This window comes from Lissotriton vulgaris, chromosome 6, assembly GCF_964263255.1.
Source record: "Lissotriton vulgaris chromosome 6, aLisVul1.2, whole genome shotgun sequence".
In the NCBI taxonomy this organism is placed as follows: domain Eukaryota; kingdom Metazoa; phylum Chordata; class Amphibia; order Caudata; family Salamandridae; genus Lissotriton; species Lissotriton vulgaris.
This window is the reverse complement of record NC_141694.1, coordinates 494,369,894-494,395,313: the sequence shown is the minus strand read 5'-3', so window position 1 is coordinate 494,395,313 and position 25,420 is coordinate 494,369,894. Positions and strand designations below refer to the sequence as shown.

The following is a 25,420-nucleotide window of genomic DNA, read 5'->3' as shown; positions in this document are numbered from 1 at the left end:
AAGCCATCACAAAATGAAAAATTTGGGACAGTGATTGGTGGCCAGGTATGGACACAGAAGTCATTGAAATCATTAAAGCTTGTGTAATATGCACTATCAGTGACAAAGGGCTGACAACAGAGCCAGTACCTTTGGAGAATTGTGCTCTACCTGAGGGCCAGAAGTTGAAATTAGAGACAGATGTTATTGGTCCATTCAACATTCTACCACAGAGGTGTAAATTCACAATAGTGGTTTTGGCTGCTACAGCAAGTGGTGGGAGGGAGACTTATGGAGGAGCCCAATACTACCATGGTCATAGAAGTCCTGAAGAAAAAGTTTTTGAGAAAAGGGTCCCAAAAGAAATTGTATCCAACAACGGAGTACAATTTAATTTGTCTTGAAGGAGATAAAGGATTTTCTGGAATTCAATGTGATAAAACACAAGCACATTGCGCTATATCACCCTCAAGCAAATGGACTTGTGGGGAAAATGAATCACAAGTTGATGGAAGGTGGTCAGAGGGGAGATTAAGGTGGTGGATTCGCTAAGTGTAAAATATCCCACCCAAGTGGCCAAGGGAGAGTCCAAAATTAGATCTCCTGTGAGGGTGGATGCAGTATCCAAGAATGCTGTTTGTAAAAAAGAACATGAATCGTGGCACAAAAGCAGAATGGTAAAGGTTTTGTCTTCTGGTACACCAAAGTTAGTCATCCAATACTTAAGCTAAACCCAAGTGGAGGCAAGTTCTCTTGCCTGCGCGTAAAACCAAACAAGCGGTGTCAAAACCAATGAGATAATGTGATGTTTAGGTTTGAAGCAAATGATTTGTGTTATGTTATGTTATGTTAAAAGTACTTGTTACCGCGCACGGTCACCAATTGGTTTCATGGCGCTCAGAGACAAGTGGAGAGAGAAAGTGGGTAAGTACGGGGCTAATCGTGAGCTAATTGGAACAGATAAGTTTTCAAGTTTTTACGAAAAGTGATGTCATCCGGAGTAAGCCGGATTGAGAGAGGAAAGGAGTTCCAAGTAGAAGGAGCAAGGAAGGAGAAGCAGGCACCGCCATGTTTCTTCCGTTTGAACCTGGGGGTAATCAAGAGATTGTGAGCAGAGGACCTGAGGTGCCGTGAGGGGACGTGACGATTAAGGCTGAGAGAAATAAAGGCAGGGGCAGAAGCAGATAAAGATTTGAAAACAGTGCATCCCATTTTAAAAATACAGCGGTACGCAACCGGGAGCCAGTGCAGTCTTTTCAACAAGGGCATGACGTGTTGGTACTTGGGTTGTTGAAAGACCAATCTGGCTGCCTGGTTTTGTACCAGCTGGAGCCGGTGAAGGTGGTATGCGGGAATCCCCACGTACAGACAGTTGGCATAATCGATACGTGAGGTGACCAGGGCCATGATTACAAGGATGAGAGCCTCTGAGGATAGGAACCTTCGGATTTTGCCAATTCTGCGTAGATGATAAAAGCAGGCCGAGGTAACAGAGTTGATTTGGGGCCTCATCGATAGGTCACTGGAGATGATGACACCGAGGCTCTTCACGGAGTTGACTGGGCAGGGGGGGGAACCAAGGGCTGGGGGCCAGAAATTAGGACTCCAAGGGTTCGCGGACCCACCGATCAGAACCAACTCAGTCTTGCTGGGGTTGAGCTTCAGCTGGCTGAAGTTCATCCACTCGTAGATGGTGAGCATGATAGATTAAAAGTTAGAGCAAGAGAGAGGGGAGGGATCAATGGGAAAGGGTGTCACTATCAGTAATACTTAGCCATTGTTCATATGTGTTATTGTTTCATGTCATGCGGATTTTTCCACAAGGGAATATCTATGCTTCTTGGCATTAATGAATCTATTTATGAAAGTTGTTGTGCATCAATAAAGTTTGTTAGGAAAGTACACTTGTTTTATTTAATGTTCAAGTTGTTATGTATATAAAGAGGGAGAGGTTGTGGTGATGAGTCATTCACACTGCATCTTCTTCTTTCAACTTCTTTTAGTGTAATTTGTGTTATTACTGCCACAGAAAGTTATATGATTTTGGAAGCCCCTGGTGCTGCTACTTGAATACTAATTGATGCAAATTCTCTGTGTTGAAAATTACTTTGGAAATTAAGCTGTATTTTTAACAAAGGTGAAAACTCAGTCATGTACTGATTTTATCATAATGTTGCCTTTGGTCGCCCAGAAAAGCAAACAACTTTATTTGTAATTTACTGGTCAAATGGCAAACACTGATCACTTTTGTAGGGTACTGGTTGGTACAGAGTTGATTTTTTTAAATGTTGAGCCAACCATCAGGAAGTTCAGGAAAATACTTTTTTTACAGTCAATCGCGCGGGGCATTAAAGATTTTGATAGGAACACACTTCACTTTTTCTTGTAGACTGGTGACGGTTTATGAATCAACTTTTTGCATGTGGTATTCAAATACTCACCTATGACGCAGAATGGCTTCCGTGCAAATCGTAACCTTCCCTGCCATCCTCGGTAGCGACAGCAGCACCCTGCAGACCAGATGCGGATGATGTACTCCAACCCAAACACTACAATCATGACGAATTCCTACAAGGTGGAAGTGAAAAAAACACCATCGTGAGTAATGGAATTTGTCAGCAAGTACAGATCACAAACAGATCTGCGTCACCGGTATCTACATTTTACAGCAGTAAAAGCTGCTGGAGGTCTTTTCCTTGGTTGGGCAGACTTGGGTTTATTGAAATATCACTGGCAACAATGAAAAATATACGACATGCTGCAATGTGGGTCCGCCTGAAGCACTCAGCAATTCACAGCAGACACATTTTATATGCAGATAGCTTTTAGTGCTCACAAATTAAATTTGTCACTGTCAGAAATGTGTTTACTTAATACAGCATAAAAAAAACCATTCAATCTGACCGAAAAAGCACCGTTTTACGTGAATTAGACCTTACTCTTAACTAGGCTTGGGGTGTGTGCAAAATATGCCAATTACACCACGTTCTCAAAAATGGATGCAGAGATTTTATACTATAAAATAAAACACACTCGGTCCCCACAATTTAGTACTTTTCAACTATTAGCTAGGGAGGCGGAGCTCAATGACAGGAGCTGACAGCTGATGTTAATCGATTTGGCATGTGCATCATTTGGTGGTGACAAATATGTACTTTTTCTGTCAGTTACAAATATCTCCTTGTCAAGAAGAAAGGTGTCCCAATCAGTCAACTATTTTATTGCGCTCTTTTCGACAGGACAGGGGACGTGTGGAAGGACTACAGAAAGCTCAGCATTGAAGGCGAAAGCAAGCAAAGCAATAAGAAACATTATCTTGACGTCGGCTCTAATTAATTTAAAGTATTATTCATAAGTACCTCAATCTCTTAACACGTGTTTAGTAGGAGCACCAGGGGCTGTATTACAAACAGGGTGCACAGTCCATGTTTGCAGCCGCGGTCTGTGCAGGTAACAGATGTGGGGCGGTGGTGCCCGGTAAGGGGGGTTTCGAGGGATGAAGCACAGGGAAAATTATGTATTTATTCAATTTGCCCTCAGCTTCGTCCTCGAAATCCTCCTTACCCGGCCCCACCGCTGTTACCTGCGGCTGCCTGTTTGTGCTGTGGCACACCTTCATAATTGTGTGCTGGACAAGAACAGGTCCCTATTACATAGAATGCGCTGCCAACAAATTAACAGGGAGAGCTGAGGCAGACCCAAGCCAAGGGTCTGGCTGGAATCTATCTGTATGTGCCCGAGCCGAGCCCTGAAAATAGTCAGCATCTAAATCATGCAACAAGCATCACATGAAAATATGAGTCTCTCTTCCATTTTTTTTAAAAAGGTATTTCTTTAACATGAGGAAGCTTTTCACCGTAATACATTAGATTGCACACCCCAAACTCACATGTTGGAAGATTATGTCATATTTTGTGGAAAAGGTGTGGCGCAGCAGCCAGGGTGACTGACTCCGGAACCTCGCGCTCACGGTTCGATCGCTGGGGCCGGCGGCAAATCAGCCCGGCACCATGTGATTCTGGGCAATAGCTCACTTAATCTTCCCGAGGGGGCGCCTTGACACCTTCGGGTAATTGTTCGCGCTTTACAAATTATGGACATTTATGTGACAATGAAAAAAATCGGGGCTCTTTAACATAAAATATTTTCCTCGGATCACACAATTTGGTCATATGGGAAAGCCAGGTTTTCTAGTTTCACATTATGCAATTCCCCCATTTAGCTACCTTTTCTGTTCTTTTTAACACCAAAGGTTTATGCTTTGGTTTTAATTCTAAGGACATAAGGTAGAGCCTGGGTGTCAGTCAGAAGCCAGAAGCCACATTAAACCTCAGCTCACTTTGTCCGCGAGGGTCGTAGACGACCTTGATCTATTGCCAGACCTCAAGCTTGAGCCTTAATAAGTGGCTTGCCCACCTCTATGCTGCCCCAGCGCATTCCAAAATTAGCAGTGCCTTGAGGGCAGCACATTAGTAAAATATTGGGCGGCTGATTAAAGTAGTCGCTCTGTCTTTCACTGTGCAGGTGGCAGGGGCACCACAAAGCATTTTTCAATGTTGTGGAGGGCTGCATGAAGAGCAGCATCATCCCACAAAAAAAAAAAAAAAAACACACACAGTAAATCTCCTGGGTGCCTGAAGCCATGACCCCAGGAGAGCTTACCGTACTTTGTTAAAACACTCTGAGCTGGTGTTCTATGCTCTTCAGGTGGAGTGCAGTGACCCCTTGAGGTTGGTCATATGGCTGCACTTTGTGGCCTGAAAATGGTTTAAAGAAAGACTGAAATACGTGTTTAATAGTTAAAAAAACAACTTTATTCAAATATTTAGAGACAATCCCTTTATTAAAAATTGCAATGCGCAAATCTATTGACTAAACATTTGATTATAGTTATTGGCGACTTTGTAACAGACTAATGGTCTGTTTTTTACATGTTGATGTGCTGACCTCTTGATTAAGGTAATAGGCCTGCTTTTAATATTTTCAATCAATCAATCAGTAGATTTGTAGAGCTCTTCTTGTCACCCATGAGGATATTTTGGTGTTTTGATCCTGTGACAAAGTCTGTAGGTCTTTGAAAGTCAGGAGGTCTGCCTTACTTAAAATGAAATCCTCAATATTGTTACATTATACAGTCAGCCATGCACGCCTGTGACGAAATGGGCACATGAGAGGGATTGGGATCTCAATGACATCCTACTTTACATAAAAAAATAGAAATTCACTAAAAAGCAAAGGTTAAGTGATGTTATAATTAGGTGAAAATGGCAGTTAAAAGACAGTGTTTAAAATGAACAAAACCACTGAAATCGCAAATAACTAAAACTCATGCCCAAAAGTAATGATAACTCACACCCTTGCCATGCACTGCTAATTGCCTCACATATTACATCATACATGACATGTTCTATGGCATCTTTTTCCTTTTGCTTATGTTCTATGACATCATTGATAACATCACTGCAATCTCTGAAATGACATCACCGATTACAACTCTGTACATGATGGTGGCGCAAGTTATAGTTACTTGACATACCTATAACTGATGAATATCAGTGGTTTTGTTAATTTAAAATAGTATGTTTTTACTGACAGTTTCAACTAGCTATAACTGTCACGTTAACCATTGTTTGTTTGAGTGATTTTCTAGTTTTTTATGTAAAGGAAGATATCCATTGCCGTGTGTGGTGTGGGTTTGTGTGCCCACCTCGTTCCATGCACCGCCTGGCCAACCCACCCAGGGCACCCACCCACCTTTACTATTTTTTTGCTTGGGCAATCCTCCGGATCTGCGGATGCATTGTGAGTCTCCACGGGGGGGCCTGCTGAGCGTCGTAATGGATCCCTGAATCCATTGAGTGGTGACATTTACATCTTTGGAACCCAGGACCCAATTGCTCAGGGTGCCCCTACAATGCCCCTTTAGAACATTTTTCCAATTTGTTTCTGCAACTTGGTGACTGAATCTTCAAGTGCAACATTTTTCTCAGGTTGCGTCTAGCCTATGTGATCCTGCGCTCAGACTCATAGATCCCTCAAGAATAGTTGCAGCCAAACTATCTGAGTGGGACATGATCTGCGGATCCTCAGCAATGGATCCGCAAATTGTCCACAGAGTGCAATATACAGAGATTTGAACCTTAATTTCTCAAACACTACTGAACTGATTTACACAAAATCACAAAAAGCATTCTTTCTGGACTAGGATCTAGCCTTCTGCCAAATTTGGTGTCATTCCATCCAGCAGTTTTTGCAGAATCGCTGTTAACTGTTCCTATGGAAAAAGGAATGGAGAAAATGTGTTTTGGGACTTACCTGTTTCATCTGCTCCCACTTGACATATCATCCCAAAACGTTCCAGGATGGAGCTAAGGGGAATAAGGGCCAGATGTAGGTGAATTCAATTTAGCGAGTCCTTAATAGCAATTTTTACTGAATCCCTATTAAGGACTCGCAAAATTGAATGTAGGTAGGAATCGCAAAAATATTTGAGATTCCTTAATATTCCTTAATTGCGAATCGCAAATTGAGATTCGCAATCAAGGAATACTAACCCATTCATTCCTATGGGCCAAGAGGCCCATAGGATTGAATAAGATTTGTTCCCACAATTTGGGAGTAACCAAAAAGGCACTCGTAAATTGTGGGCGCAATTTCAAGGGTGCAAGGGTTCCACCCCTGAAATGGGCATGTGTGCACATGTGGCGCACATACATGCCCACACGCACGCACACTCCCATTAAACCACTCCCACACTCACAGAGCTATTAAGACACCCACTCACACACCCATGCAACCTCTCATACATCCATACAACCTCTTATACATCCATACAACCACTCATGCACCCATACAACCACTCACACACACATACAACTACACACACACACACCTAGAAAACCAATCACATGTCCAGAAAACTCACATACCCACTGATAGACCTATACAGTCAATCACACACCCACTGACAGATCAATACAGCACTCATACACTCATACAGCCATTCAGGCACCCACTCACACACTGATACAGGCAGTTACACAGCCACTCAGATCATTCGTTAGAAATGGTATCACCCATTAGTAGTTCAGAAAGAATAGTAATTTAACTTATGCAGTAGTTGTGGAGAAGTGTGGCTCAATGGTTAGAGGAGGCATACCCGGAAGCTGAGGTCAGACCCGGGACCAGGGTTCAATTCCCGACGCGGCAGGGTCTGAGCCCAAGTGTCCATGGACTCGATAATTCTCACTTCGGTGCCTACTCGAATCACGGGTTCACACTCTGCAACTCTGGGCAATAGCTTGCTTAATCTCCACTAGGGCCACCTGCGGCGGGATGCCTGGCTTTCACCTTGGGGATACCCAGTATGGGTTATCTCACAGGGAAATGCCAGGACGGGTTCCCAATGCAAGCGCTGGGACACCCTGTTGGGGTAGCTGTGCGCTATATAAGATACACAAAACAAACAAACATTTTTAAGTATCAGAAATGCATATAAAACACTTACACTCACTGGATGATGTAAACAGTGATGTCATTGGAGATGTCATCAGTGATGTCACTGACCATGTCATGAGTGATGTAATATGTGCCATCATAAGCAGTGCATTGTGGGTGCAAATGTTTTAGTTTCTTAGGTAACTATAACTTCTGAATTTCTATGGTTTTTTGTCTGTGAAATCCGAGCCTAATAATAATGTTATTATTAAGCCTAAAAGGCTAAGATAAAGCCCTTGTAAATATGCCCCTACATTTTCTTATTAGTGACCTCAAAGTCATTTTTTTGTACTCCTCCATCAACTGTTTTTTTGTTATCTGAACCAGTCAGCAGATGGATAATACTGATAAATTTTCCTCCGGGAGACTCTGGAACCTTGTTGAAAAATCCATATACCACTGGTTAAGCACACCAAGTTGAAATAATATGATCTGAAGATGAGCAAAGGTATGGTTAGTGTTAGACCCAGCAGTTTCTGGCTAACTGGGACGCACCTAAGCCAGACAGAATCCACCGTCCTTGATTGGATGAGTACAATAAACTCATCACATAACCTGTGCTCACCCTCTGGTAGCTTGGCACAGAGCAGGCAGGGTCAAAGTGTAAAGTATGGGCACAGTACCACCCTTGCAACTCAGTGAGTACACTACAAAAAGACTGCAGACCTTATATATAAAACACTGGTATTTGTATTGCTCACACATTGAAATCAAAACGACATACACATTGGATATGTGCTTATAGGCAATTGTCGAACTCTCCCATTAGCGGAACTCTCCCAGCAGTAGGAAGACATGAACATATATGTACCCTCATTGGGAATTAATTTACTCCGTCATGCCCTCAGCCTCGAAAATTACAAAAATGTATGGGCATCCTTCCCCCGAGGTATTCACCATCCAAGCAATCCTTCCTGCATCAGAGGCATTCCACTTTCCTGCTATCATATTACCATAAACCACTGTATTCTCAAATATAGCATACCCCGTACAGTTGTAATGTCGATAAATCGCAGATTTTGATTACGTCTCGTGACCCATCCCCTTAGCCACTCAAGTTACACAGCCAACGATACACGTTGCACCCGCTGGTGATACTTTGATTGGATTGTTGGCACCACCTAAAGCAGAAGGTAAAGTTACTTGGTTTCGCCCATCCAGGTTTGGCCGTCAAGGCACCCAGTGGCACATTCACAAGTGCGGGATCACTTTGCCCCCGTATGCAAAAGACTGCGACTCAGGAAGCTGGTGCGTTTCTAATTCGGAGAAATGTATCCCCCAAGGCAGAGGGGCTAGCTGCAGTTGCTCCAGGCAGCCAGCTGTTGGTACACACAAGGCACAACGAGACCCCTCGGGTTCAGTTACGATGTTACCAACAAAAGAGTAACTTGTGGTTTGGGTCTGGGGAGAGAGAGCCGTCGACATCGGACTGAGGCCACTCAGATTACTGAGGCTTGAGCCTGGAGATATTTGACAGGGTCCTCTGCTTTCCTGTAATCTCATTGCTGCAGCTACATTGTTGCTTCATCTATTACTTTTAACTTCATTTAAAATTGTGATAATCATTTTACTTTTAATGTGCTTTTAAAACTGTGCTGCTCTTTGCCCTGACAGCCCTCTGCCGGTCAGACTCAATACTTTTAATTTCGCTGCAACTTTGAATTTGATCACCCACTTGCTTAATACTGGTTACTTGTGTTGCATAGGGCTTATTGCATGTTGTGGGAGTGTGGGGCACATCCTGTGGAGTAAGCGTTTCCCAGGAGACACAGAGGGGCCACTGACAGGTCAACAGGCCAGTCTTTACCCTAACACGCTATAAATGGGCACGCGGATGCACATCGCAGGCGCCGCTGACGTGCCTAAGGCAAGCCCGTTTGCACCGATCCGGGCGCTGATCGCGCAAAGCCACGCAGGCTGCCCGTGTCCCGCAGGAACATGGAAAAGCTTTAAAATACTCCAGAGCGCAACTGCTGAAGCTGAATGTGGGTAGTGACAGACCAAAATGTAACAGTATCTCTATGCAACCCAAAAATTCTGTAACAACAGATACTTGTCCAAACTGCTATAGATCACTTGTCAGGATCCTATATAGGAGAATCAAACCCAGCAGACCTAGTGAGTTGTCCTCTGGGATGGGCCACACAAAACTCAATGACTGTGTGATAAAGTGTCTACTGTTTAATCCCCAATCCTTAGTGAAGCATAGCTTCAAGTGTGCCAGACTCCTGGAAGAGCAGGATATAAAACTGGCATTTATCACGGAAACATGGATGGATGAGGCGTCAGGGCCAGACCTAGTGACGGCCACTCCACCAGGCTTCTTGTATTCCTTAAATAGACCTATGGAGAGAGGAGGAAGGCTAGCAATAATCTATCATAATACTCTAAAAATAGCGGTGCAGACAACAAACAGCACGACCTGTGAAGCATTTTCATTTATTGTTTGCATATCGCCCCATCACTCTTTTAAGGGTATATTAATGTATAGACCGCCAGGGTCCAGAACACCCTTTCTAGCCACGCTTGGGACCCTACTCGAAGAAGGGCTCTGTTCCAACTTATTCACCATTCTGGGAGATTTTAATTTCCATCTGGAAAGCCCTATGGATCCAGATACCAAAGTGCTCCTAGATTTGATGAGCAGCGCTAACCCGAACCACCTAATAAACAAGCCTACCCATAAGGCAGGACATACACTAGATGGGGTATTTTCCAACCATCCACATTTAACCTACACAAGAACGACCCAACTGGCCTGAATTTACCACGCAGGAATCCTATTTGCATTAACCACCCCAGTCCACCGTCATAAACCAGAGGGCAGTTCAAATCAGATAAAAACAAGAGACTGGAAAAAGATGGTGGGATCTGAATTACAAGAACTTCTTGATACCACCCTGTGGCCACAGCCAATAACCGTGGAAGATGCAGCCAGATCATATACCCAATGGGTTGACGCAGCCTGTAGAAAACTAGGTCCGGATGAACTCGTTCACCCCAGACGAGCCACACCAACTTCTCCATGGTACTCAGAAGAGCTCAGAAGTCAGAAACTTACTTATAAACTGCTTGAACGCAACTGGTGTAAAAAATACATTATATCAGAGAAGGAAGTTTATAAACAAGGTTTCATCATTTATAAATAAGCTGTGTTCAACGCAAAAAAGTGCTTCTTTCTAAACCAAATTAACACAGCCAAAAATTCCTCTAAAGAACTTTACAAAACAGTATCTAGGCTAGCGTCCCCAAGCTCACCTAGGGTCGAGCCAAGTCAAGAAATGAGTCAGGAAATTGTAAAAATGTTCTCAAAAACGGTAGAAGTTATTTTCTCAGCTTGTAACCAACTCCTGCAGGGAGCCATAGAAAATAGGACAGTGGGCTCAAAGCAAGTCACAGGAGCATGTCATATACATGAGAAATTCGTCCCACTCAGTATCAATGACACAAAGATGTTACCGGGCTCTGTTAAATCCGGATCTCCCTCTGACCCCTGCCCAGTGACAGTGGCCAAATAAGCCCTGAAACCAATTGCCACCAGCTAGACATCAGCATTTAATGCCATGTTTGAAACAGGCGACTTTCCTAGATTCTAGAAGTGCGCGTTGATACTCACACTTCTGAAGAAAAATTACTTGTACCCAATGGATGCAATAACTATAGGCCCATCTCCCGGCTCCCACTACCAGCAAAAGTGTTGAAAAAAGAAATAAAAACTCAGTTGAGTGCATTTATTCACGAAAATAAGTTACTGGATCCCACACAGTATGGTTTTTGAGCACGGCATAGTACAGAGACTGCATTGATAAAGTCAACAGAAGAAATCAGGAAAGCCCTGGACCAAGGTGGTGAAGCGGCCCTCTTCATGCTGGATTTGTCTGCGGCCTTCGACACAGTCCATCGTAACCTTCTGAAGGACCGTTTGTCCAAGATTGGAGGCAAAGGAAAGGCATGGAGGTTACTAAAAGCGTTTCTAATGGTCAGGAAACAAATAGTGTCCTTAGGGAATTTTGACTGTAAATCTTTTTCACTGCCTTGTGGTGTTCCACAGGGATTGGCTCTTAGCCCTACCGTTTTTAATGTGCATGTAGCGCCTTTGGCTCCCCTGATCAGATGTTATGGCTTAAGCCTCACGTAATATGCAGAAGACACACAAATAGTTGTGTCACTTCGACCAGGACATGAAGTAGGCATCGGCAAGAACTTCCATTACTGTATGGGAGCAGTTAAATCGTGGATATCACAAAGCTGCCTGAAGGTCCTCACGTTTGGAAATAAGGCCAATTTCTGGACCCCAGACTGGTGGCCAGCAGTTCTGGGCATCTTCCCCAGACCCACGAAGAAGGCAAAGAATCTAGGTATTGTAGTGGACGATAGACTGAACTATGAACACCAGATACATGAGATAACCTCGGCCACTTTTCATTCCCATTAACTGCTAAAAAAAGGTCAAACTGTTCTTGCAAGAAGACAGCGTATGAACAGTCGTCTCATTCATTATCCTGTCCTGCCTAGACTACAGCAATGGGCTCTATTTGAACATCTTAGAACAACATTTGAATAGATTGCAGATCTTGCAAAATGCAGCAGCTAGGCTGGTGAATAGCAACCCCAAATTTGCATTTGTAGCCAAAGACATTTTGGGCCATATGTATCAAGCCAAATTGCATTTGCAAATGCCAAAATTTGCAGAATTTCGGCGTTTGCGAATCTAATGGTATGTATTAAGCAAATCGGCGTGCAAAATAAGGAATCTCAAAATTTGGGATTCCTTATTTTGCAATTGCATTTTAGGAATCGCAAATTTAGCGATTCCTTAAATGCAATATAAGAAGCATTAAAAAAATGCAAAGTGGCCTTAAGGAATCGCAAATTACCACCAACTTCAAGTTGGTAGTAATTTGCGAATTCCTTGAAAAATGCACTTTTTTGCATTTTTCAAAGTGCACTGTGAAGCACATACATGCCCTTAGGGCATGTATGTGCACTACATGTGCACCCATGCAAATTTCAGGGGTGCAACAGGGTGTCCTTTGGACACCCCTGCACCTTTAAAATTATTCTCAATTTGCGATTCTCAAATTGCGAATCGCAAATTGAGAATAACTTTCCATTCATTCCTATGGGCCTTCTGGCCCATAGAAATGAATGGGAAAGTATTCCTTAATTGCGATTCGCAATTTGCTAATCTCAATTAAGGAATTTTAAGAAATCACAAAAAAATGCGATTTTCTACATACATACCAATTTGCCAATCTCAAATAGCGATTTCTTAAAAATCGCTATTTGAGATTCGCAAATGGGTACCTTCGCACATATGGCCCTAAAAGACTACACTGGCTGCCCATTAGAAAAAGGGTGCAATTGAAGTCACTTTGGGCCATATGTATCAAACGCCAAAATTCGCAGAATTTCAGCGTTTGCGAAAGCAGTTTGGCCTAATGGTATGAATTAAGCAAATCTGCGTGCAAATTAGGGAATAGCAACATTTGCGATTCCTTATTTTGCAATTGCATTTAAGGAATCGCAAATTTTGCAATTCCTTAAATGCAATCTAAGAAGCATTAAAAAAATGCAAATTGGCCTTAAGGAATCGCAAATTACCACCAACTTCAAATTGGTGGTAATTTGCGAATTCCTTCAAAAAAATGAACTTTTTTGCATTTTTCAAAGTGCACTGTGAAGCACATACATGCCCTTAGGGCATGTATGTGCACCACATGTGCACCCATGCAAATTTCAGGGGTGCAACAGGTTGTCCTTTGGACACCCCTGCACCCTTGAAATTATTCTCAATTTGCGACTCTCAAATGGCGAATCGCAAATTGAGAATAACTTCCCATTCATTCCTAAGGGCCTCCTGGCCCATAGAAATGAATGGGAAAGTATTCCTTAATTGCGATTCACTATTTGCTAATCGCAATTAAGGAATTTTAGGACATCGCAAAAACTGCGATTTTCTACATACATACCAATTTGCGAATCTCAAATAGCGATTTCTTAAAAATCACTATTTGAGATTCGCAAATGGGTACCTTCATACATATGGCCCTTTGTATTGTCTTTAAGGTACTACATGGTCAGGGTCCTGTTTTTTTGACCCACCAGTTTTGATGGTACACTCCCAAAAGAACCGTGCACTCACTAAGAGCTAAACTGGTGTGCATACCACCCACGAAGAAAGTCTTGTAGAGGGGGAGGAGTTTCATTAATTGTGCAGCCAAATCATGGAATGCCCCCCCTGGAGTTTGAGGAACTCCACGAACCTCCTTGCCTTCAAGACACAACTCAAAACCTGGCTTTTTAACGCATGGTGCCTCCCAGCTATATTTCTCTCCGTGCCACCCTGCCTCTCAGTAGAGTTGTGCTATTAGCGCCAGGACACCCCTCGGGTAACAGCACGCTTTACAAATATAAATAACATACCATAACATATCATTCACTGTTGCCCTCCAGATCTGGAGTTCGGAGACAGCCTAGGCTTCCGGCTCGTGTCCTTCAGACTCAGCAAACATCCCCCCCATCACCTCTTGGACACCATACACTACCAAGTACGATCTAGCACAGGTTTCCAGTTGCAAGCTCGGGTCCCTCGTACTCGCCAAACATCCCAAGCATTCTTCATACTCCTCATGTTTTGGCACCCCAGGTCGGCCACTGATATTTATGACCACACTTCTCTGCTAAGTGTGATCACAGCATACATCAGGACAGTCCTTGTCCCAAACAACAATACCTTCCATCAGTTTCCGCCATGCCCTGCACAGTCCTTACAATCTCATGAAAATGGGGAGATTTGTTCTGTCCCTGGTATTTCATGGACAGGAGGCAGCCAACTGGCTATTAGAGAGTGCTCATGGACTCAGGCCACAACAGCTGCCAATTAGCTGCTCGCAAGAAACATCCTGGCAAAATCCACCAAGTGATAGTCCCCTTCCTGGAGCACAACAAGCCCCAGGCCACCACAAGTCTGTGGATAATCCAGTTGCAGTCTCTCCTGCCCCAATGGCTCAGCTTGTTGATGTCCCAGCATTGAAGCAGGGTAGTATGGATCCAATTCCAAAAGAATCTCTAACCTCCTGAGCATGGATCCTCAGTAGGTATACCCAAAATGGCCTTTGAAGATGAGATCAGTTCAAAAGTCCAAGTTTGAAATGTACAGGCCTCCTCTAAATTAAGTCCTGTCAGCCATCCTACTCTGGGAGGCTTGATCAATATCTTTAGTGGGGCCAGGACCCTGTCCCTCGGAATGCTGGTGCCAATTCCACCCCCGTTTACCTGTCCCAGAAAGGCCGCTCAGAGTCAGAGAGACATGCAGAACTTTGACAAGTAGCTTTTAAATACCAAGCTGAGTACCAGTAACCTACAAACACAGGCCCCACCATGACAACCTGTGGTACGTTTGAAGAGCTTCCTCCATAGGTGGCACATCCAGTGCTGCAGGCCCATGGAATAGCATCTGAGTTACATGCCCTAGGTATAATTCTTACCACTGAACAAGGGACTTACAGATAACTTCAACCAGCCAGTCATGTATAGACCAATCATCAATATGTATACGACAAGCACAGCGCTTTGGCACTGAATGGCAGTGTCAAAGCACTCAAAGTCCTAAGCAAGCAAAACAAGGTCCAAACAGGAGGTCGGAAGCCACAAAGTCAGGGGAGACCATGCCAAAAGATCCCAGATTTAACAGCACTTTAGTTCAGGTGAATAGTTAGCACAGGTAAACTAGGATTGAGTTAAATAATTATTATTTTGTATAACTCTTTTTATTCATCATCGCAAAACAAAAGGCACAGCTATGCAGTTCATCCAAAACATACAATCAGATAAGAGCATGTATATGTTATTTAGCATACATCAATACCACAATAACTCTTCAGTCTATTGTCTCTCTGACAGCATTAAATGGGTCTTGTGATCTAAATTCACTACATTGTAGCTCCACCGTTGGAGATAAGCATTCCATGCAGCCCACTTTTTTGGGACATTCTCTGTGTTTGAAAACAAAACATCTTTCTCTGCGATCATGGCTCTATCCATTTCAGCTGCCCAGTTTCTAATACATGGCATCTTCCACACACCCCACTTCTGGATATAATTTTGAAATTTCACATTTGCTATCAATAGGTAAAGAGGGTTAAGGCTTGAAATGATGGGGGACATGACAGAGTTGAAAGACCCTTGGACAGGATGGCTAAAGGCGGTTTCTGAGTTTCTTCAGAGTCTCTGTGTTAGCCAGGTAGGGTTCTTGTACATATCTTCATTTCCATACTAATCAACAACCTTAAGAGCCAATGTGAAACTGGAGGGTGTTCTGTCTTCATCTAGCAGGAAGCTAAGCTACTCTTTGCTTCCTCCAAACAATTCTACATTAACTGATGGTCAGACAATGTTTGATGCTTGATGCTTTAAGAGGAAAGATTTGAGGTGTAATTTGATAGTAAAATCTGAGGGTTTAGGGTATCCTAGATAGTTTCCTGACCACTAAGGATTCCACCCAGAACGGTTTGAAAGATGGGCAATATCCACACCACTTTCAGCAAGATTCCCTCCATGTAGTAGAATAATTTATTTTGTTTTACTGGGTGCAAGTACTAGTCAAGTAGTACCTTGTAATGAGCTTAACTTCCAGGATACTCTGAGCTCTTTGTGATTTCTCACAATAAGTGGTTCTATTGGGTCTCCGCTACTTCCCGTTCCAAGACGCTTTGTCACTGCAGCTTATATGTATCGGGTGTGATGAAGGAAACTTCTATTCAAAAGTTATATAAGGTAGATATTGTCCCTTTAGTGTCCCATTCTAATGTCACAGTTTTTCAAAAGGTATCAGGTTACAGGTACTTATTTGGGTATTGGGTTCATTACCCACATCTGGGGCTGGCTATAGTGAAATCTTTTCAGTTTGTCCAGTCTAAATATTTGTTGGAATCATACAAATGTTTGGACCGTGACCAAACCGTAACTGGTGAAACACGTCAGTAGGAAGCTTTTGATTCTGTAATAAAAAGAACCACGCATCCTGCAGTGTCCTGCGTTTTCTATTCCTGAGAAGGAAAGAAGTTGGGTTTTTATATTGTGGGCATCCGGTACCCGCAATTTAGAAGCCCCGTACTGCCCGACATATTGTTTTTGCGATATATATATATATATATATATATATATTACCTACTGCCGCTCGCCAGTAGGTAGTTATAGTTAGGATTTTTTTCAATGCAAAATCTCAACATTCTATTGGGAATAACTTTGGCGCCGGTTGAGGAATCTGCCTGAAAATTTCCTCAAATTTGCCTCGCGCCGCTTCAGTCCTTCTCTGAAAGTTTGGGGGGGATTCGTCAAGCGGGGGCCAAGATAAAAGGGGGGTCCCAAAACGTGTTTTCCCCATGTTAATTTCCATAGGGCGGTCGACCTCACTTTTAGCCCGAACGGCTGAATGGATTTCCACCAAACTTGACAAAATTGTATGGACTGGTAGCCCGATGTGCCTTTGCTATGTCTCAAGATATGTGCTCCAGTGGATTTTGAGTAATTTAGGTTAAAAAAAATATATATATCTATGGCTGCGCTCCGGTACGCGCACCGGGGAGCGCTCCGGGCGCGCTACGCGACTTGCGCGCTGAAAACTGATTGGCTCTCGGGTGTCTGTAACCATTCCAAACAATCCGAGCGGCCGCCTTTTTGTGTCTCGGTAGGATCGAGACACAAGAGGTGGCAAAAACAAAGGGGGAATTGACCATAAGGGTGCAGAGTAGACCCCCCTGACCCCCTAGGTTTGACGTGGGGCCTATAAAAGGGACCCTCGGGAGGAAAAAAATTCGATTTGCGCGGGAGGAGCGTCCGGTACGCGCACCGGGGAGCGTACCAGGGAGCGTACCATGGTGAAAAACCAGTGAAACAGTAAAATAATATTTTAAAGGGCTTAGAGGTAGTGATACATTGCTGGAGTGTGTCACAAAAGTGATGCAACTCCAGTAATGCATCCTTTCACATGGGGCCAGCCCCATGTGAAAGGGCCTGCGTCAGTCTTACGCCTGCTGTGAGGCAGGCGCAAGATTTTGACACAACGGTGTCCTAAAAGTGACGCAGTGAAATTTCATAGATTTCACTGCGTCACTTCTATGACCCTTTCTTGCGTCAATACGCCCCCTTTGCATACATTACACCTGGCGCAGGTATAATGTGAAAGGGCTTGCGTCAGTCTTTTCTTACCCTTCCACACCACCATTCTTTTACTACATTTTCTTCACTTATCCACATTCCCCATGTTCACTCTCCTTCTCCTCACTCACGTTCCCCACACTCACCTTCTTTCAGTCCCCCTACTTCACTTCCCTTCCCCCTCTCGTCCCTTTCTCACTCATTTTCATTTCCTCTCCTCTCTCACTGCACTCCACTTCAGTTACTCATTTTGAATTTGATAAGAATATAGCTCTTTTTTGAGAACTGGAGGTAATTCTAAAAAAAACAGGTTTTTTCTTCTTTTTTTATGTTTTTTTCAGAACAAAAACAAAAACAGGGAATGCAAAACTGCTCAACAGGAGCAAAAAAAAGGGGAAAAATTAGGGCTGGGGAAGGCAGCGGTGTTCTTGCCTCTTGCGTGCAATGAGCTTGATGCTCTGCTCACCATAGCAAAGCAGTTCATCGCATTGCTTGCACTTTATAGTAATGTCACTAAAAACAGGTTGAATGTTTGGAATCATCTCCAATTCCGCTGCACGTCCTCTCCCTGATGTTGTGGCTCCTCCTGTAGATGTAGAGGCACCATCCCTTGGGGGATTACGTGCCACGTCTCGGACACTCTCCCGGGCATAGTCCTGGGGGTGCCTGCGTTGGACGTGGCGAATCATTGTCGATTTGCCAAAACTGTACTTCTTTTTTGGGTCCGCTCGGGAAAGCACAGTTTGGCAGATTTTGCATTCTACTTTGGGAGCATTCACCTTTTTTAATCCTTCAGGTATTGAAAAAAATTTCCAAATAAAATGCTCCTTGATCTTGGGCTGAGGAGGCTCTTCCTCAATGAAGTCTGTATTAGTTAGACTTGGCAGCTGAATGAAACAGTTACTGTTCAAAATCTTATGAATCTGTCAGCCCAAAACTATAGAAACTACCACACTAGCCCCATAGAAATGCAATGATTTGGACAGATTCTAATTCAACAACAAACTTGTGTTTTCTGGCAGTGAATGAGAAATGAAACACAAGAGAACAAGTGAACCAACACGAAAAGATTAATTTTTGGAAAAATTATTTTGTAATTTGAAGAAAGCAATCCAGTCAGAAAAACATTAAATTAAATTTACTTCTTTTTCAATTTAATTTAATGTTTTTCTGACTGGATTGCTTTCTTCTGTATTTATGGATTGTTTTTTTCAGTTCCATTTACTTTAGAAACACATGCAATTGTCTATAACTGTACACCCTTGATTTTCATTGATTTATTTCAATATAAAAAATAATTTTTCCAAAAATTGATCTTTTCGTGTTGCTTCACTTGTTCTCTTGTGTTTCATTTCTCATTCACTGCCAGAAAACACAAGTTTGTTGTTGAATTAGAATCTGTCCAAATCATTGCATTTCTATGGGGCTAGTGTGGTAGTTTCTATAGTTTTGGGCTGACAGATTCATAAGATTTTGAACAGTAACTGTTTCATTCAGCTGCCAAGTCTAACTAATACAGACTGCGCTATACTGTCTAACACAGATCCACAAACAAACCCCTTGCTGGCAACTTTTTTTAAAACAATTCTACTGCCCATGCCCGCAAGGGTATATTGGGTTACCCACCCCTACTTCCAGTTACTTCCTCAATGAAGCCATCTGAGTCCTCACTACTGCTGGATGGTCTAGCTGCCATTCTTTGCACAAAATGGTAGGACAGAAAAAACAGGTCTTGCTGTCTCCAAAGTGAAAGAAGAAATGAAGGAAATGGGTGGGGTTTTCATTAGTTGTAAAAAAAAACTGATAACAACCAATGAAAAGAGTTATTTTAAGGTCACATCACCAGGGCTTTCATCATTTGGAACCCAAAACTGTCCTGAACCAATAAAAAGTGTTATTTTTAGGTCACATGACCCGACGCGCTTACGCTACGCGCCCCGGGGCGCGCCCAGGGGCGCGTCGTGTAAGCGCGTCGGATGGGTATGTAGCTCGATCGTATGCGCTCAAGTGCTTCCGGGTGCACTTAAGCCGTGCGTATCATGCAGATGCCATGCAGATGCGGCTACGCGATACGTCACAATGATGTTTTTGTTCGCGGCAATAGCACTAACGGGACACAAACCGGTGCGCGCCGGAAAACTGCGCTTTCCGGTATATATATATATATATATTCACTGAAAAAACCATAGGTTTCACACCAGTTATAGTTAGGAATTAGCATTTAAAAAACCTATTAAATGCACTGAAAAACCATAGGTTTGACACCAGTTATAGTTAGCTGGAAATTTTACTGACATAAAACCATTGAAATTCCCAAATTATAGTTAGTTGGACTCACTATTACTTGCGCGCCTGCAATGCACTGCTGATGACGTCACATATTACATCACTCATGACATGGTCAGTGACATCACTCATGACATCACTGAAGACACCATCCAGTGAATGTGTGTCTTTCTGAAAAATAAATATGTTTTCTATATGTATATGAAAAAGGTCGATGTAAGAATAAATGTTTAAGTAAGTGTCTAAATGAATGTTTAAAAAAAAAATTGATTGGTTAACTGGCTTATTAAGTGTATCTTAGTGAATACATATATTAGCGAGTAATGTTTAAACATTTAAGTATATGTATCAGTGTTTCACTTTGTGTATAAGTGGCTGCATAGGTTGGTGAGTAGCTACATGTGTGTGTATATGGGTTATTAGATTTTTTTTAGTATCAGTATGAGTGTCTGTATGGTTTGGTGGGGGTATTACTTAGCACATAGATGCATCAATGACTGACTCACTGTATGTGTTTTGAAGACAGCATATGTGCAGGACTGTATGGGTGGATGAGTGTGTATATGTGTGTGTTAGTGAGTGAATGACTGTCTCACTAGTGTCTTTATCAGTAACTACATTTGTTTCAATCTAGTATATGTGAGTATTGATGTATATAAGTGAGTATACGTGAGAGTGAGAGATTGTAAGAGTTCCTGTTTAAATAAGTATGTCTTTCTATAAGTGATTGTTTTAGAGAGTAAGTATGTGTAAGTTTCCTTAGAAGTAAGGGGGTAGTGGGTGTATAGCTGTATATGCAAATAAATGGATGTTCAATAGTTTATTTGCATGTGTGAGTATGTGTGCGAGTAACTTTTGGATGACTGTTGGTGTGTAACAGGATGTATAGGTGTATCACTAGATATGATGAGTGAGTATATGTATGAGTGACTATATAGAATGTTGGTGAATGAGTGGATGTGTATATAGTTGGTTGAATTACTGAATTGGCTGTTGTAACTGGTATGGGTATCTCAATTTTTTTGAACATTTTAGTTTCTATTTTTGAATATGTGTTTCAAGGATTACATTACACTGAAAGGAGGTCTGTCACTCTGTCACAAGGATGGTGTCATCAGTGATGTCATGAGTGATGTCACTGACCATGTCATGAGTGATGTAATATGTGACGTCATCAGCAGTGCATTGCAGGCGAGCAAGTTATAGTGAGTCCAACTAACTATAAAGTGGGAATTTCAATGGTTTTATGTCAGTAAAATTTCAAGCTAACTATAACTGGTGTCAAACCTATGTTTTTTTCAGTGAATTTAATAGGTTTTTTAAATGCTAATTCCTAACTATAACTGGTGTGAAACCTATGTTTTTTTTTGTGAATTTCAAAGGTTTTTTAAATGCTAATTCCTAACTATAACGATTGTGAAACCTCTGTTTTTTTCACTGAATTTCAAAGGTTTTTAAAAAGCTATTTCCTTTCTATATCGAGTTTCTAACCTACGATTTTTTTTATTTGCTGTTTTGTGTAAGTATTAATTATTATTATTATTTTTTTAATAATAATATATATATATATTTTTTCTTTTTATCATTTTTTCCTGGGGCGCTCTGGGTGCGCGCACCGGTAAGCTCTCCGGAAAGCGCACCCAGAGCGCTACTTGCGTTCGTGTAAAGGAATATGAATGAAAAGTAAATATTAACGCAAGACATTTAGTACCATACATATAAAAGCAGTATTTTTGAATAAGGAAATGAAAATGATTTTGCATTTCCGTGAAACTATCAAAACGTCACTTAGGCGCGCCGCGTAAGCGCCCCCGGAAGCGCCTTCATTCGCGTCGCGTATGCGCCCCCGGAAACGCCTACGTTCGTGCCGTGTTAGCGCTCCCGGAAGCGCTTCGGTGCGCGCAGCGTAAGCGCGTCAAGTCATGTGACCTTAAAATAACACTTTTCATTGGTTGCTAACAGTTTTTTTTACAAAGAATGAAATCCCCACCCATTTCCTTCACTTCTTCTTTCACTTTTGTGACTGAAAGACCTGCCTTTTTGCTCTCGGTTCTTTGTTGGATATCTTGGATTATCATGGCTGCCAGACCATCCAGCAGTGAAGATGACTCCAATGAATTCATCGATGAAGAGCCTCCTCAGCCAAAAGTCAAAGAACATTTCTTCTGGAATTTCTTTTCCATACCTGATGACCAGAAGAAGGTAAATGCTCCAAAATGTGGAGTGCAGGATCTGTCACACAGTCCTGTCACGGGATGACCCCACTAAAAAATATTCTTTTGGGAACTCCACAATGATTCGCCATGTGGAGAGGAGGCACCCCCTGAATTTTGCCCGGGAAAGTGTCAGGGCTCTGGCACAAGAGGTTTCCAGTGATGGTGCCTCTACATCAACCGGAGGACCAACAACATCGGTGAGGGGGAGATCACAAGAGCTGGTTCCGAACATTCAGCCTGCATTTAACAAAGGCGTCCTTAAATGCAGAGACTGTGATCAGCTACTTTGCTATGGGGAGTGTTCTGCTCATGGTTCGAGCATTGGAGAACCATCGCTGCCATTCCCAGCCCTAATTTTTTTTTTTTTTTGCTCCTGTTGAGGGGATTCCATTCCCTGTTTTTGTTTTTGTTCTAAAAAAAGTAAAAAGAAGAAAAAAAAAGTTCTTTTCAGAACTACCTCCAATTCTCATCAAAGAGCTATATTCTTAAAAAAATGAAAAAGAGTGAGTGAAGTGGAGTGCATTGATAATGGAAAGGAAAATGAGTAAGAAAGAACAGAAAGGTATGAGAGGAGAAAGGAAGTGAAGTAGGGGGACTGAAAGAAGGTGAGTGTTGGGAAGGAAAGTAAGGAGAAGGAGAGTGAACATGGGGAATGTGGATATTCAAAGAAAATGTAGAAAAGGAACGGGGTGTGGAAGGGTAAGAAAAGATGAATTGCTGGAGTTGCATCATTTTTGTGACACACTCCAGCAATGCATCACTTTTGCGCTTACAGATACGTCTGAAATACTGACGTATCTGTAAGTACTTGCGACATAATACGTCATATATTTAATATGACGCATGACTAGAAGACTGAAGGCCTCATTTAAGAGGCCATGCGTCACTTTTACGCCACTGGTGCGTCACTTTTTGTGACGCACCAGTGCTATAAAAAATGCAACTTATTCAGTCATATTTACAAAGTGACGCATCTAGGTGGATGCGTCACTTTGTAAACCCCTGCGCCACATTATACCTACGTCAGGTGTAATGTATGCAAAAGGGACGATTTGACGCAAGAAAGGGTCGTAGAGTTGATGCAGTGAAATCTATGAGATATATCTGCTTCACTTTTATGACGCTGTTGCGTCCAAATCTTGCGCCTGTTTCACAGCAGGCATAAGACTGCTGCAGGCCCTTTCACATGGGCCTGGCCTCATGTGAAAGGATGCATTGCTGGAGTTGCATCATTTTTGTGACACACTCCAGCAATGCATCACTTTTGCGCTTACAGATACGTCTGAAATACTGACGTATCTGTAAGTACTTGCGACATAATACGTCATATATTTAATATGACGCATGAGTAGAAGACTGAAGGCCTCATTTATGAGGCCATGCCTCACTTTTACGCCACCGGTACGTCACTTTTTGTGACGCACCAGTGCTGTTAAAAATGCACCTTATTGAGTCATATTTACAAAGTAACGCATCTAGGTAGATGCGTCACTTTGTAAACCCCTGCGCCACATTATACCTACGTCAGGTGTAATGTATGCAAAAGGGACGTATTGATGCAAGAAAGGGTCGTAGAGGTGACGCAGTGAAATCTATGAGATATCACTGCGTCACTTTTATGACGCTGTTGCGTCCAAATCTTGCACCTGTTTCACAGCAGGCGTAAGACTGATGCAGGCCCTTTCACATGGGCCTGGCCCCATGTGAAAGGATGCATTGCTGGAGTTGCATCATTTTTGTGACACATTCCAGCAATGCATCACTTTTGTGCTTACAGATACATCTGAAATACTGACGTATCTGTAAGTACTTGCGACATAATACGTCATATATTTAATATGACGCATGACTAGAAGACTGAAGGCCTCATTTATGAGGCCATGCATCACTTTTACGCCACTGGTGCGTCACTTTTTGTGACGCACCAGTGCTGTAAAAAATGCACCTTATTCAGTCATATTTACAAAGTGACGCATCTAGGTAGATGCGTCACTTTGTAAACCCCTGCCCCACATTATACCTACGTCAGGTGTAATGTATGCAAAAGGGACGATTTGACGCAAGAAAGGGTCGTAGAGCTGACACAGTGAAATCTGAGATATCACTGCGTCACTTTTATGACGCTGTTGCGTCCAAATCTTGCACCTGTTTCACAGCAGGCGTAAGACTGATGCAGGCCCTTTCACATGGGCCTGGCCTCATGTGAAAGGATGCATTGCTGGAGTTGCATCATTTTTGTGACACACTCCAGCAATGCATCACTTTTGCGCTTACAGATACGTCTGAAATACTGATGTATCTGTAAGTACTTGCGACATAATGCGTCATATATTTAATATGACGCATAAGTAGAAGACTGAAAGCCTCATTTATGAGGCCATGCGTCACTTTTACGCCACCGGTACGTCACTTTTTGTGACGCACCAGTGCTGTCAAAAATGCACCTTATTGAGTCATATTTACAAAGAGACGCATCTAGGTAGATGCATCACTTTGTAAACCCCTGCGCCACATTATACCTACGTCAGGTGTAATGTATGCAAAAGGGACGTATTGACGCAAGAAAGGGTCGTAGAGGTGACGCAGTGAAATCTATGAGATATCACAGCGTCACTTTTATGACGCTGTTGCGTCCAAATCTTGCGCCTGTTTCATAGCAGGCGTAAGACTGATGCAGGCCCTTTCACATGGGCCTGGCCCCATGTGAAAGGATGCATTGCTGGAGTTGCATCATTTTTGTGACACACTCCAGCAATGCATCACTTTTGTGCTTACAGATACATCTGAAATACTGACGTATCTGTAAGTACTTGCGACATAATACGTCATATATTTAATATGACGCATGACTAGAAGACTGAAGGCCTCATTTAAGAGGCCATGCATCACTTTTACGCCACCGGTGCGTCACTTTTTGTGACGCACCAGTGCTGTAAAAAATGCACCTTATTCAGTCATATTTACAAAGTGACGCATCTAGGTAGATGCGTCACTTTGTAAACCCCTGCCCCACATTATACCTACGTCAGGTGTAATGTATGCAAAAGGGACGATTTGACGCAAGAAAGGGTCATAGAGCTGACGCAGTGAAATCTGAGATATCACTGCATCACTTTTATGACGCTGTTGCGTCCAAATCTTGCGCCTGTTTCACAGCAGGCGTAAGACTGATGCAGGCCCTTTCACATGGGCCTGGCCTCATGTGAAAGGATGCATTGCTGGAGTTGCATCATTTTTGTGACACACTTCAGCAATGCATCACTTTTGCGCTTACAGATACG

The 25,420-nt window shown here is 42.6% G+C and overlaps 1 protein-coding gene across 1 annotated transcript in view; it reads right to left on the bottom strand.

The window, feature by feature from the left end:
* Window positions 1-25,420, bottom strand: part of KCNQ5 (potassium voltage-gated channel subfamily Q member 5) — an 850,222-nt gene that overhangs the window by 598,906 nt on the left and 225,896 nt on the right. The window contains exon 2 of the mRNA XM_086926499.1: window positions 2,421-2,547. Coding sequence (XP_086782625.1) covers window positions 2,421-2,538 — 118 coding nt within the window. The 5' untranslated portion in view covers window positions 2,539-2,547. The remainder of the gene's footprint in view (window positions 1-2,420; window positions 2,548-25,420) is intronic.